Source organism: Belonocnema kinseyi, chromosome 1 (assembly GCF_010883055.1).
Source record: "Belonocnema kinseyi isolate 2016_QV_RU_SX_M_011 chromosome 1, B_treatae_v1, whole genome shotgun sequence".
In the NCBI taxonomy this organism is placed as follows: domain Eukaryota; kingdom Metazoa; phylum Arthropoda; class Insecta; order Hymenoptera; family Cynipidae; genus Belonocnema; species Belonocnema kinseyi.
The window spans coordinates 181743747-181759666 of NC_046657.1; the positions used below are offsets into that span (position 1 = coordinate 181743747).

At 33.1% G+C, this 15920-nt stretch overlaps 1 protein-coding gene and 1 pseudogene across 1 annotated transcript in view; one reads left to right on the top strand and one right to left on the bottom strand.

Annotated features, from left to right (window-relative positions):
• Positions 1 to 15920, bottom strand: part of LOC117182856 (four and a half LIM domains protein 2) — a 912604-nt gene that overhangs the window by 676393 nt on the left and 220291 nt on the right. Inside the window, exon 4 of the mRNA XM_033375978.1 lies at positions 15622 to 15828. Coding sequence (XP_033231869.1) covers positions 15622 to 15828 — 207 coding nt within the window. The remainder of the gene's footprint in view (positions 1 to 15621; positions 15829 to 15920) is intronic.
• Positions 5793 to 5942, top strand: LOC117181703 (annotated as a pseudogene).

Below are 15920 nucleotides of genomic sequence, written 5' to 3' on the forward strand. Positions count from 1 at the left end.
AGCTATCTAAGGATGGTACTATAGAACGCCACCTCAAGGTAGGCCTAGTGGCGCCATCTCTTGGTCAGGCCGGAAACTTATCAATCCACCCTCGTACTCTTCGCAGTTCGTTTAATTATTTAATTTTTAACTAAATTATTAAATTTTGAATAAAAAAACGGTTTGTCAACTAAAATGATAGATCATCAATCAAATAAATAAATTTTTAACAAAGTAATTCCGCTTTTAACTTTGTAGTGGAATTGACAACCAAAAAGTATGATTTCTCAACGAAAAACGTGATATTTGATATTTCAACCAAAAAGTATTTTAATTTTATATAAAAAAAGTTCAATTCAACCAAAAATATGAATATTCAACAAGATAGTTTGAATCATCCACCAGAAGAGAATCATTTCTAATCAAGTATTTGCAATTTTTAACCATAATAATAAAATTAACTTCAACGTTAGTTTTTGGAAAATTCCTAACTTCATCAGGTTTGGCCCGACATTCCCTGAATTTCTGAAATTACCTGATCTGTAGAAAATCTGTAATTTAAAAAAGTATATGTTTATTTCACTCTAGAATATTTGTGTAAAAGTGTATGCGGTAATTATGACATATATTTGTTACAAAAATACATGCTTTAAATTTTATTAAATGCGCTATGAATGCTCGATTCGAGCTTAAATTTTGAATGTGAAGTTCAAGTTAAATTCATATTAAATTTTTCTACAATAACTACGAGTTATTTTTTCATTTGTCCTCTAATTTTAGCTGTTACATGATTTCAGAACGGTCTCTAATTATTTTTTAAATTGTGCTTCATTAAAAAAATTCAATTATTTTAATCTTATGTGCAAAAGTAATAACTTAAATATCCAATTCAGGCCCGCTTTTCTCCCAGGGGGGGTGGTCACCCTGATTATACACATAATTCTTCAAGTTTTATGGATTTAACTGCAAAAAGAGTATCGGAAAAGGCCAGTCTTCAATTAGAAGAGCAGAACGAAATGGGTTCAAAAGTTTTTCATTGCATTCATTTTTGTTACATATTCGCAAGGAGTATCCCGTTTATATTGTTTGCGTTGCGTAATCTCAGCAAGGTTTCCCCCGTAAACATTGAAAATGACATTACTGCCACGTAAGACCCAGCTGTGCTATCGAATTCCAACTATTTATAGTCGGTTTCGGTCCCGATGAAAAGAATCGCTCCGATTCTGCCAGACCTACTTGCTGTAAAATTGTAGGAAATTATTAGTGTTGAGAATTAAAAAATTAGAGGCAAGGGCAGATCGAGACAATTTTTCTAAGGGCCCTTCAGGATGTAGAAAGATTGAAAAAGATAGAAGTTTGGGGGTAGGAAGAGATACAACTATTTTATCTCTTTCAATGAGTCACTTTGCGTTTTCAAGAGGCTATATTTCCTATCCAAAATCTCAATAAAAAGAAAAGAACAAAGCAAAAAATTGCAAAATAAATGAATTTTCAAATAAAAGTAATGAATCTTTGACTGGAATAGTTGAATTTTAAAACATAAATTTAAGTTTTCTACTAAAAGAGCGATTTTAATATCGATTTTTCGACCACAGAAAGTTGAACTGTTAACCAAGCAATTTTATTTCCAAACTGAAAGGTGGTTCGGTCAACTAAAATGATGAATATTTAGATAGAATACTTGACATTTTAAACAAAAGAGGCATTTTTCAACAACGAGATTAACTTTAAAAGAAAAAGATCATTTTCTACAAAAAAATCGATTTTTTAACAAAATGCGTGAATTTTTGACGACATAGTTAAATTAAAAATAAATACAAATACCAGTCAAATTATGGAATTTTGAACTAGTAAAGATCAATTCACAACTTAAAATGTGACAGGTAAGTTTTAAGAGAAAAAATTAATTACATGGGGTACAATTTTAGTTAAAAATTATTTTTTCAGGCAGGAAATTTAATTACTTGGTTAAAAATTAAACTACTTTATTACAAAATTCATTTTTTTCTTGTTGAAAATTCGACCATTTTATGGAAAATTCTTCTTCTTGGCTTAAAATTCAACGAGTCGGTAGAATAATCAAATATATTGTGAAAAGTTCCTTTTTTAAATAAACTATCGTTGTATTCTAAAAAAATTATCATTATTATTATTATTGAAAATTCATCTTTAAAGAAAAAACTAAAGAAGACTGAAGAGAACCCAAGAAAATATCTGTTTGAGTTAACCCAAATCTGGTTAAAGGCCATTACTATTTTTTCTGGTTAAAACAACCGTTAGAAATCGTTCAACTTATTATTTTTTCAGTTTTAAGCGTTTTCTATTTGAAATGATTAATTGTTTTTCCCATTAAAACTTAAATGGATTAACTTTTAATGCTTAATTTTCAAAAGTTTAATGTTTCTTAGAAACAAGGATCAAGCACTCAAAAAACTCTCTTGTTAAATTAAACCAAATTCTGGATAAATGGCGCTACTATTTTTCTGTTTAAGTTAATTTCGCTTTTGTTCAAAATTCAACTACGATTTTGTTGAAGCTCGTTCTTTTTGATCAAAATAATATTTAACTGAATATTAAACAATTCTATATTTGGTTGAAAATGATTCTTCTTTTTTTTAAGTTGATCTGGATATTTTGGTTAAAAATGAATTCTTTAGTTTAAATTGGAACTATTTAGTAGAAAATATATGTATTTTGTTAACAACTTATTGTAACTTTATTTGTTAAAGGATCAACTGATTCATACACAAAGGTTCTAAGATCTGATTGAGGAAAGAAACTATTCTTTGTATTGAATTAATATTCGGGTCATTTAAAGTATCAAGCGACGCAATTATTATCTCAGGAAGATTTGTTTCCTAACTTATGTATAAATTTCTGTCATTTGCAAAACTTTAACATTCCACTAAAAGGTGAAATACATATTCGCCAAGACTTAAATCCTGATAACAATGGATATAAATCTCATCATTCATTCCATCCTACGAATTTATATTTTAATTATAATCTTGGGTCGAAATCTACTTCATAACCTTAATTGCACAATAGTTCTTATGAATTTGAGAGATATCCTTAAGGTCAAATAGACTTGTAGTTCATAGATTAAAGTCAGATGTGGGTAAAGCTGGAATGAAGAAGATGAGTCAGCTCTCTGTAGGTCCCTTTGATGAAGCTTGTGATCATTAGCTCTAATCCAAAGTTCGTAATCTTAGGTAATATTATTTTGGATAACGATCCTCAGATTATTTCAAGATTTTCTCTAACAGATTTAGAACTGAACCAAAGACAGATAATTGTGCCGAACCTATTTCGAGCCTGGTTGTGTATCCCGCTGTCTTTTTTGGAACATAGAGTATTCTTTAATATAAAGTTGTTTCGATTTTTTTAATTGTATCAAGGTATCCCAGGTTCCATATATGCGCTTCATACAATAAAACATTTGAAACCATACTTTGGAAAAGTCATAACATGGGGTCCCAGGAATAGAGTTTTAGTCTAAATATTAAGGCTATAAAAGAAATTATAGATATGCTGGATTTCTTAACAGCTATATTTTTGCATTTACAAAAGAGGCTAATTGATTAAACGCAGAAAAAAAGTACTTGAATAGGGGCTATCTGAAATTCAGGGAGGCATGACCTGATATTCAGGTAGAAACGCTCTTCACTTAAGAATATATGTATACTCTAAGCTAATGTAACCTCAAGTTAATACTCCATCTTAACTGAAATTAAGGGTAATATTTTAAGTAAAAACAAAAAGTTTCTCAGACCGAAACTACACAGTAAAAATAAATACATAAAGCTATATTCGACTTGATTTCAGATATAACTGGAATTTAGGAAGCAACTAAAGTTAAGTGTGGAAACTATCTTGAATAAAGCTCTAACTTATCTTAAACAAAAATCATCATTTTCCTACTGAAATAAAGTAAAGTATGCTCATAAATTTTAATATGCAGTTCTAAAAGTAAGTGTAAGGCAACTCAAAATAAATGTAGGGCTTTCATTACCTAACATAAAGGAGGAAAGATTCCTACATCTCAGGTTTTTTCACCTTACATGATATTACAGAACGCTTATGCTACAGCTCGTGGCCATTCATATTAGTCAAGTTCTACTCCAATACTCCTTGTTAAGGTAGTCAGTGTCTGATATGATACTTATGTTTCCATAATTCCTGGAGTTTTAGTTCCATGGTTTTAAATAAGTATTGCAGCAAAATCAGTTCTAGTTGGCAGTCAATATTTGGATTATTTAACACATACAAATAATTAAATTATTATAAAACTTTTTTCTTCGCAACGTGAGCGTCCTCTTGATATATTAGGTTACAAAATTTTTCGAAGATTTTTTACCCCAACTCCCCCTATATACCGTTTTTTCCATTTTTCCTGTATTTCCTTGCAAGTTAGAAACCCAACTTATATATTATTGAGTAAACATTTGAGATCTTCTTTACTTTTTTACATTCTGTGTCAAACCACGTTTTCGAAAAACCTAGCTTTTTACTCGGAGTTATAATAAAATTTACCTTTTTTGCCGTCTCTTTAATAGATAACATAATATTGTTTGAAGGCTCATCTACCGTTAATCTCGCTCAGTCAAGATTGGGGGAAATTTAATTTTCTTCTTGTATTTTTTGTCCCTTTATTCATTTCGCTTATAATAGGAATTTCCGACTTAAAAAATAAAGTTATTTCCAGGTAATAATGTTATTATTGTTGGAAAGTGATCGGAACAGGTCGGTACTTGTAAAACATGAAAATCCTAAATTAATTGGATGCCCAAAGAATTAGACAAAGGTAAATCTATGATAGATGAGCTTTCTTTATTTACGCAAGTGTATTGAGTCGGGCTGTTATCTTTAGATCTTTCATTAAGAATATAAAACTCATTTTTTTTTTAATTGACCACTCATTGACCTCTCTTACTTTGTTCTAATTTCAGACTTATCCTTGCGTCAGATCAAAAAATATGTTCGCTTAAGAAACCTTCCTCTAATTGAATCAATTCACCTACCATCTATTAAAGTCACCTCCAACAATATTATAGCATCATCAGGAAACTTCAGAGAAAATTCAAAAAGTGTTTGTCCTAGATCATTTTAAGTAGTCCGGCTACTGGGAAAGCTAGTCAAAGCTATATCCATTATTTTTTTCTGAAATTTAGATTTAATACAAAATTTAGCCAGTATATCCATTAATAAATTAGGTAACAATTCAACGTGTTTTAAAGCCCCTGAAAAAGGCATTACGTGAAAGAGGACAAAAACTCTTACTCTGATCGAATCTCTCACTTGGCAGCACGTTATTCTCATTTTTTTGTATGCTATTTATCTCACTGCTTTATATAATTAGGTTTAATTTTAGAATCTATTTGAGAGATTATTTGCAAATTGAGAGGGAAAGAGAGAGAGGGAAAGAGAGGGGACATATTTGCATGCTTTTAGTTTTGCTTTTCCAAATACCTGGACGACGAAGCTCCATGTCGCGTTTGGACAGCTTCAACCCAGCAAACACGTTAAGTAACTGTCCAGATCAAAAAAGGAACTGTGTTTTATAACAGTTGTTACAAAATGGTGACAGAACTGCTCTAGAACATAAAGGTAACAATATTCTAGAACACTGTGACAAAATTGTGAACGAACTATTATAGAACATGAAGGTAACAGTGTTCTAGAACACTGTGATAAAATTGTGACAGAACTGTTGATGAACTATGTGAAAGCACTGTTCTGTAACAGTTGCTATGGAATTTTTTTGAGAAAACTGGTCACAGGCGCTCTATAATATTTTTTTCAAGTTTATTCTAGAACTTTGCCGTAAAAGTATTCTAGAACGAATTAGGAACAAAGATTAGTTCGCTAACACTATGGCCGAGCTGACCCTTGCGAATATCCCTAATGTGGATATCTCGGACGTATAATTTTTGTTAGTCGGGACTGCGTACGCGCTATCCCGGATTAAAATATATCCATGAGGATATCAATAACAAAAATTTCCGGCTCACAGGATATTCCGACAGGTAATTCCCTGGAATAACCCAGGACATAAATGGGGTCTAATCGAATACCTCGGGATATCGTATTGCTTTGAGGGTTAGACAACACTGTTCCATGTTTAATAAACAACAGTTCTAAAATTGTTATAGAATTGTAATAGAATTGTCCTAGATTTTTTACAACGCAGCGTACCAGTGTTCTACAATTGTTCTAGACATGTTACAGGTCGGTTGCCACAGCGTTATAGATCTGTTAACGATTTGTTATACAACATTTGTAATTGAGTTCTAGAATAGTTCTAGAAATATTACTGATCGGTTGTCACAGAACTCTAGATCTGTTAAAGATTTTATGTATAAGATTTGTAATTGATTTCTCGAAACTTTCTAGAAATGTTACCGATCGATTGTCACAGCGTTCTAGATCAGTTACAGAATTATTGCATAACACTGGTAACCGAGTTCTAGAATTGTTCTAGAAATGTTACAGATCATATGTCACAGTGTTCTAGAACTGTTACAGAATTATTCTGGCGTATGGGGGATGACATACTTACTCGCATGTTAGAAACTTGTTACTAACCTGTTCTAGAACAAGTTCTTTTGTGTTCTTGAACAGTTACAGATCCGTTCTGTAACCATGTTTGCTGGGAAGGGGTTCCTAACCAGATATAAAGAATTTTAACTCCATTCTATGCTGTCTTGGAATTCCTTGGTTTATCTCATCCTTCGAAGACTGAGCTTATGAATGTCATGGGTTTAATCCTACGACACGGATTGTTAACTCCATTTGTTAACAAAGCTTGTAGGCACTCAAGGCACGTGTTCATTGAACATGCTCATTTACTGCGGAGTTCAATAGTCTGGACGACAGGCGGCTCTTCAATGCCTTCCTAGTTGACTCTCTTTTACTCATTGAACCATACCTCGTACCGCTCGTGTGATGCAAGGCCCAACACTCGCAACGCCAGATGGTGCGACGATGTCCTCTAGGAAGTTTTACTAGAGTAATTACTTAAAGAACAATTATGCTGCAGTATGTCATCATCAGGTCCTGTTGATACAACAAACATGCACAGTCAGCAGATCGCAAACGTGGCATGCACGTTATGTTGTTAGCTCACAGTAACTACAGCTGGGCTGTAGGATCTGCAGAGAACTTAATCTGTAGCTTCTGCAGCCCATATGTTATTATCATTATTATTATTTTATTAAACTTTTACTTAAGTGAACGCAGTTATACATCATAGCTACGGACTAAGTCAAGTGACTGATAAGATTAGACTGTTATAAGTTAATTTAACACGATGCTTGAAATAGGATACTTCGATGATGTTGTAGGTATACAATGACGAGCAAGCGCGAGCGTTTTAAGTGACCACAGTCACCTCGAATGCGTTCTTAGAGCTACCACTAATATTATTGTTATTATTTGTTCATAATTGATATTTAAATTATTTACTATAAATCTCTTTAATATTTTGCCATAGAAATGAGAAAACTGTACAATTTGATTTTCATACGTATGAAGAAGATGCGCGCTTGTATTCTGCCTTCTGTGACGTGATTGGATTCTAATTGAACCCCGGGCCTCCCCGGCCGGTGCCCGCCGATTCGTGAGACTGTTGTACAAACTGCGGGCCCGCGACCTGTTGTACGTGTTTGATGTCTTTGTTTTTTAATTATATTCATAGTGTGCGAGAAAAGCGCCGTATATTGTACGTATGATTACATCGTGAAAGGAGAATTGATAGATTTATTGTTATTATAACCCCACTTTTTGTCTCAGCCCGTTTTTTCTTATCTCGTTTTACATTATTCTCATCAGAGAGAATATTAGATTTGTTTAAGATTTGCCATGCTCCCCGTTTTCGCTAAATATCTACGTTTTGAACCCGCTAAATGCGAAAAACAGATTTTTATATGAATGAGTTTCCCTGTGTGTATATAAACGGAACCGTAATAAAAGGAATGGAGAAACAACTCCTCAACAAAACCAGGGTGTAAATACCTGTGTTCATACGAATTTTTCCTCAGGGTAGCCATGGTTTTGTCCCTTATTAAGTCTTGGAGGAATGCCTTTAGGTTGTCCCCTAAATTTTTACCGGAAGGACCCCGCACAGAATGCACGGAAAAATTTCTTTCGGTGGATTTGGTTACAACTTGGTAATTTTGTAGGTTATGAGGGCCGAATGAAATATCCATAAAAAAAATTCCAAAAAAATGGACAGTTTTCGCGCTATACGGCGCCAAGCGCTCAAAGTCGGAGCACACTATATGTGCTTATAGTATTGAAAGAAAAAACTACGGCAAAATCAGTATCACTCATTAAAATGTGGTAAACTTTACGTTCGCCTTATACAGCGCGCTTCTCGCAACTGCCTAATGCTTAGCGCTCAATATTTTTAAACAACTGTGGCTTTCACTGTTTCGGGAAAACGGCGCTGATAAAATAGGGCCAGTTTCAAGTGCGGTAATGCCAATCATAAGAATCGCCTTCTTCTCTCAACGGCCAAACGCTAAACACTTAATATTCTAACTAAACTGCAACATTCACAATATAAGGGCAGCAACGGCGCCTAAATAAGATCAATATTTAAATTTAACTGCAACACTAACTGTTTCATATGAGAAAAGGTTATGAAATAAGGTCAACCTCAAGTTCGATTGTTCAAATCATATATATCGCCCATTTTTAATAATGTTCAAATGCGATGCGTTGACTATTTCGAATTAACTGCAACACTCACTATTTCAGGGCAGCAACGACGATAAAATAAGTTCATGTTCAAGTGCGACCGTTTCGAAGAAGAGGATGGTATGTATAATTGGCAGAAACGCACTTGATAATGATTTAATTTTAGAAACGTTGCTGCCCTGAAACTGTGAGTATTGCACTAAATCCCAAATAATGAACGCTTCGCCTTCGGAAGTTGCAAAGAGCGGGGCATTGATATAATTGGCATTAATTCCAATCAAACTGAGCTCACCTCCTTTCTCCACTCAAAACAGTAATTGTGTCCGTTATGAGAAAACCTAGCTCGCTTCGCGCTCCGCTGTGGCGAGAATAGGACGATATATATGATAGAGACAATCGCAAATAAATATTACCTTATTTCAGAACCGTTGATGTCCAGAAACAGTGAGTGTCGTAGTTGATTCTCAATATTGAGTGCTTAGCGTTCTACCGTTTTGAGAAGAGTTCGGTATATATATCATTGAGACTGTCACATGATTAAGACCTTATTTCAGAACCGTTGCTACCCTCAAACTGCGAGTGTTGCAGTTGAGACCAAATATTTAGCGCTTCGCGATCGATCATTGTGATCAGAAGATGATATATATGATTGAAATTATCGCACATGATTATAACCTTGTTTGAGAAGCACTGCTGTCCTGAGAATGTGCCTGTCGTAGTTGATTCAAGATATTGAGCGCTTAGCGTTCGAGCTTTGCAAAAAGATGCCGATATATATGATTGAGACAATTTCACATGATTAAAACCTTATTCAAAAACAATCTGCCCTGAAACAGTGAGTGCTGTAGTTAATTCGAAATATTGAGTGCTTCGCGTTTCAACATTGTGAGAAGTGGGCGATATATATGATTCGAACAATCGAACTTGATACTGACCTTATTTGATAACTTTTTCTGCCCTGAAATAGTGAGTGTTGCAGTTGATTAAAAATATTAAGCGCTTAGCGTTCGACCGTTGCGAGAAGCGCGCTGTGTGAGACGAACGTAATGTTAACCACATTTTAATGCGTAATACTGATATTGTCGTGGTTCTCGTTATCCATGCTATACGGATATATCCTATGCTCTGATTTTGAGCGCTTGGCGAATCATAGCGTGAAAATTGTCCATTTAAAAAAATTTTTTATTGATATTTCATTGGCTCTTATAACATACAAAATTGCCAAGTGATAACCAAGAAAAATTATCAGAGATATTTTCCCAAGGTTTGAGAAGCTCTTAGAAATTCTGTTTAAAATTGGTAAAAGGAAGGCTTGATTGAACCCTCGGAAAGTGGGTGGTATAATCCGATAGTGATGGCTAAAAAGGCTGATAATGAATTTAAATTTTGTATTGATTTTAGACGGCTGAACGAAGTTGCAAAAAAGAACGCTTTTCTTATGAGGAAAATTATTAATATCCTGGATAAATTTCGTTTAGCCGAATATATATCAAAAATCGATATCAGTCAGGCTTTTCATCATATTTCGTGTCAGCGAAAAGTAAGGAGTATACCGCCTTTGCTGTGCCTGGGTTGGGTTTATATCAATATACCGATGCGAATAGTACCGTATTGGGGGCAGCTCTGACTCAGTTTATAGATGGCGTTGAGCGTGTGATTGCTTATTCTTGTCGAACCATGGACTACAGCTGAGAGGAACTTCACCGTCACTGAGCAAGAGTGTTTGGCGGTGATCTGGACAGTTAGAAAATTCCGTCCATACCTTGCGGATTATCTTTTTGAAGTGGGACCACAGCGGCCTCCGTTACTTATACAATTTGATGAACCCAATCCGTAGGCGGGAGAGGTGAGATATCGAGTCACATGAAATTCAGTTAACCATCAAACATAGACGGAGTACCTCAGACGGCTCAAGAAGGTCCAAGAAATTTCGACGCATTTCCTAGACTGGAAGGTGGAGGGTGGACATCTGTGGTGAGGTGAGAGCAGTGAAGGTGAAGAAGGGGGCGGGTTCCCTCCTATCATTTGGAGAAGCAGTAGGATCCGAGAAAGATCCAAACAGACTTCAACCATGCCTGGGTGACTTGATTGATCTCAGATCGCCGTCCGAACCTGCCACCCCTACTATGGGAAGAGGAAGAGGTTTTACAAAACTAAGGTATAAATACACTTTCCAAGTGGCCATCTGCCATAAAGAATTTTAACTGCATTCTATGCTAGCTGGACATTAATTGGTACGTCTCATCTTCTGAAGACTCAGTTTATGAATGTCGTGGGTTTAATCCTACGATACGTATTGTTAACTCCACATGTTACCGAAACTCCACCGTTAACACTTGTGGGCACTCAATTCACGTGTTCATTGAACGTAGTCATTTACTACGAAGTTCAATAGTCTGGACGGCAGGCGGCTCTTTAATGTCTTCCTAGCTAACTCTCTTTTACTCGTCGAGCCATATCTCCTACCACTCAAGTAATACAAGAGCATTTTTTAGAGTGAGCAGATTTTTCTGAACATTTAGGAGAATTAGTGAGCAAAGTTTTTTCTTCTTAATTAACCGCCTCAAAAAGATTCTGGTTTTTACTTGGAATGCCTTTAACTTTATATAGGATAATGATTATGTCTCTTACTCTATTAAAGAAATTTCCAAATCTATATGCCAAAGTAGATACTTTCTTCTCAAGGGATTTATTCTTCTCTTTCAAATCTAAGGATTTTGTTTTTATTTAAAATCTTTTTTGGTTTGAATATCAACTATTGTATTTTTCATTAAGAATTGAATTTTTTATAGAGGTTAAAAATTTAGCCATTGACACCCTTTGTAACCAATTAGGAAAAAAGTTGAAAATATATTTCTTTGTCAGAAAATAGCGTCTTTAGTTAGGGTGACAAGAAGTCTTGATCGGAAAATCAGGACATTATTCCACTTCTCACTCCCTTCATCCAGTAATTTTCACCACCAATGATACAGTTTAATTAAGTTATGTTATCTAAAAAACAGGGTTCGTATAGGATACGAATTTCAAAATTCCCTAACTTTTCCCTGACTTTCATTTATATTATTTTCAACCAAACACAAAGCAGTTAATTTTCAGTTCAAAAATTAATTTTTAACAAAAAAAAAAGAATTTTGAACAAAATAGTCCAATTTTTAAACAAGAAAATAATTGTCGACTACAATGATGCTTCTTCAATAAAGAAAATTAATTTTAAACCAAAGAGTTGAATTTTCGACCAAAAATGATTTTTCAAGCATAAAGATTAATTTTCTACCAAAAAGACGAACTTTAAACAAAATACATGAATTTTCAGCTAAAAAGTATAAAATTCAAGGGTAAATGTAAGGATAAATTTTGAAACAAAAATGGAGTAGTTATATTTTATTTTTCAACAAATTAGAAAAAAATCCAATTTGGACGACAACAAATGATTTTTCAAACCAAAAAGACAAATTTTTAACCAAAAAGGTTAATTTGATACCAAAGAATATAACTTAGTAAAAAATATATAAATAATTTACAACATGATCCTTGAGTTTTCAACCAAAAAGCTGACTTTTTTATCAAGATGATTAATATTATCACATAAAAGATTTTCTACTTTTTCTAGAAAAGTTATATTTTGAGTTTAAAATTAATTAATTGTGTTGAAAACTCATTTTTTGTTTTGTTTAAAATGTACTTTTCTACATGCAAATGAAGCTATTCCAATTTTGGCATGTAAACTTATTTATCTTTTGACTGAAACTTTAATTCTTCTATTTTTCATTAAAGAATCATTTTTTGGGATAGAAAAAAATAAACTTGTTGGTTGAAAATTCGTTTGTTTCTTGGTTAAAAATTTATTTCCCTAAAATTTTAATTTTGTTTATGAATTGATATTTTTTATATGAAAATTAAATTTAAATGAAATAATGTAATTATTATTAATAAAGATAGAAAACTCGGTTTTGAAAATATAATTCAGAATGCTTATAAATGACCATTAAATTATCAAAGCCCATAAAGGTCGAGCATATTCTCATGCTCGTGAGAATTTATTCGAGTACTTAAAACTCTATAAAACACTAGTCAGGGATAAATGTTGTCAAGGAAAATGAAAAATTGGTTACGGAAAAATGATATAATATTCTTGTTATTAATTTATTTGCCTTGTATTAATATTTATATATTTTTTCTGTAGTTGTCTGCCTTATAAGAATATATATTTAGTTACACATTTTATCATTCGTTTGAAAATTTAACAACTGTGTTAAGAAGTTATCCTTTTTAGGCAAAGTTTCAACTATTGTGTGAAAATTTGTCTTTTTGGTTTAAAAATTGATATGTCTTCGTATAAATTGCATTTGTCTTGCCTATAAAAGCAACTGATTGGTTAAAAGTTAAACAATTTTGTAAAAAAGCAATTAAGGAAAACAAAACCGTGTGCTTCTAGGCATTCCACTAAAGCATATCCCCTTTTACAAACTACACCGTTAAACACAGAACGCCTCTCGCTTGCACCTACCCATAGCGTATTCCGACTCCAAAGACACCTGATTTGGAGCCCTAATTCTTGTGTTGAAATCTCCATCCAAGATTAAAGTTAAAGAAGGACTTACTTCCTCCTACTGCGCTAGAACAATGTTTGGTTTGCTCCCTAAACTCTTTCAAAAATTGCCAAAAACAGGGTTTTTTTCTTCACCTTTTTTCTATAGAACGTGTCGCGATGGAACATTTTTGTTAACAGATTCGTAATATTATGCAAGAAGAAATCTGTTGAAAAGACCATTTGATATGTTCATTGTCCATGCGCTGTCGAAAACAGTAGGAAACACCTGTTTACTTCGGACTTTGCATTAGCCACTTTTGTCCTTCTACGGAGTTCTCCCGGCTCTATAGGTGAAATAACAAATGACAAAAATAGTTCTGATTTAAACATATGTCGTTTATCCATATTGTTGGGTATTTAAACAGTGAACTAATAATGTCGCATGTAGCGCAATTTTAATAACGAATTAATCTGAACTTAAAATTACAAAATTTAAAATAGCGAATCCAGTATGATTGACTAAAATACAAAATTCGTGTGATGTAAATGAAACTCAGTACTAAGGCGTTTTTTCAGAAGACTGATGAAGAATCTAAAGTCAAAATTGATGAATTCAAAATCGCGAATCACATTTGGTGGTCAGTACTAAAGGATTTTTTAAGTCGCTGATGATGATTGCAGGGTTAAAATTGAAAAATTGAAAATGACATTCGAATATTGTACAGTAAAATACAAAAGATCTCTTGATTTAAATGAAAATTATTGAGAAGCGTTTTTTCAGTCGCTAATTACGAATCCGTGGTCAACATTGAGAAATTTAAAATGTCAGACCAAAAATTAAACAATTATTTAATTAAGCCAGTTAACTAGTTTACTTTCTCATCCAGGCTAGAGAACAATATATAGAATGGTTCTAATTTTACGAAGTAGTTATTAAATGTCTGCCTTTAAAAAAAACTGATATGTATGTCCTGAACTTCTCTTAATTCAGAAAACAAATATAATAACAAAAATTGTTTCACTGTTAATTATATTACTTGTTACTAATTTTTATTGTTATGAACAGCTCAAATCTATTCGTTTGATGCGTCATGCAGACGGTTCTCTTTAAAATTTAAAACGATGAAGAAAAAATGGAACTTATTGTAAAAAATATGTATGTTCCTAGCCATGCTTTGATTCCGTTCTTTCAATGGTCGGGTCTAAGTTAATTTTACAAAAACTTGTAGCCTGGTTAAAAAAAATATCACAAAAAATTTCATTACATTTTAAAATTATTTTTAAATACGTAATTCAATTGATAATTAATTAACTAGAACTTTTTAAATTTCTATTTAATCGAAAAGTTTCGTTAAGATCATTTGTAAATCATGTTGAAATATATTAAAAATCATGACTAAACTTACGAATCTCTCAAAACAAGATTTCATAATTTTGAAAATGATTTTTGCTTTTTGAATGTTGTTCTAATCGAAAAATGTCACCTACATTCTGGTACCCTAACAAGATTTTTAAGGGCTGACTCGATTGGACAAATTCTTCAAAAGTTTGCATGGCTACAACATTAAAGTAATCACACACGCAAATATACAGACAGGCATACAGATAGGCACCGATAAAATTGTATGATTTTCAGGATCTGTAAGTGCTGCTAAAAATTGGCGATTGAAAATTTGGACGATCACATAACATGTGATTGCGTACTAACAAGTCCAGTGCGCGAGTGCGATGGTACACGCTTGATCTCATGTAAACATAATAAAAATAATAAAAATATTTATAATTTTAACTTTGTCCTCTAAAACGGAGTACAAAACTTTACATGGTTGGATACATTTCTTTCACAAATTCAAAAATGAAAAAATTGGCAATAATACTTTCTTAAAACATGGGGATATTTTACCACTATATAATTAACGCTAACCCAGAAATGATAACCGAAGTATTTGCGTTTGAATAACCAAACATGCGACACAGTAGCAACCAAGAAACGATCAAATAATTCCGATACTTTACGGTAACTTTCGGGCCTTCATGAAGTTTTGGGTTTAATGGTCGAGTTGTAAACCCGGTCTGACCCGACGTCATTTCGCACTCGGTCAGTTGCTATGAACTTGATTGTTCTTATTGCAGAGTGTTGTTAGGTTACATTGCTAAGGAAAGTTTATGAGGTCAGTTGTTACATGGTTTATTATGAATATACTTTCTAATTATATTATTATCTGGAAAAAGAGTAATATGATTTTTCAGTATAGCTCATAATTACAAAACTCTAATTAAGCGGTTTGTAAAATAACGGTGTTCTGTGATCTTAGAAGTCACTTATTCTTCATATATTTTATACATAACTTCATGAAGAAGCAGTGAAAATCAAGTGACTTCTAAAGAATGAACTGAAATGGTAATCTTACCTCATCACATGCGGCACATCGCGGTTTCAGTTGCTCTGCATAATGTCTTTCGCAGTATAATGCATCATCGAATACACAGTAGGCAAGATCAACGAGCAATTCCTGACACTGTACACACCGAAAGCAGGCTGGATGATAAAAGGTGATGTTTCTTGCTGAGACTGCGAGGGTACCATACACCATGGGCTCACTGCAGATACTACAAAACTAAAGAGAGAAGACCGAAACTGTGAATGTTTAATTGATTTTGAGGATTAAAGCTTTAAGCATTTATACGCTGAATATTAAAATATAAATCT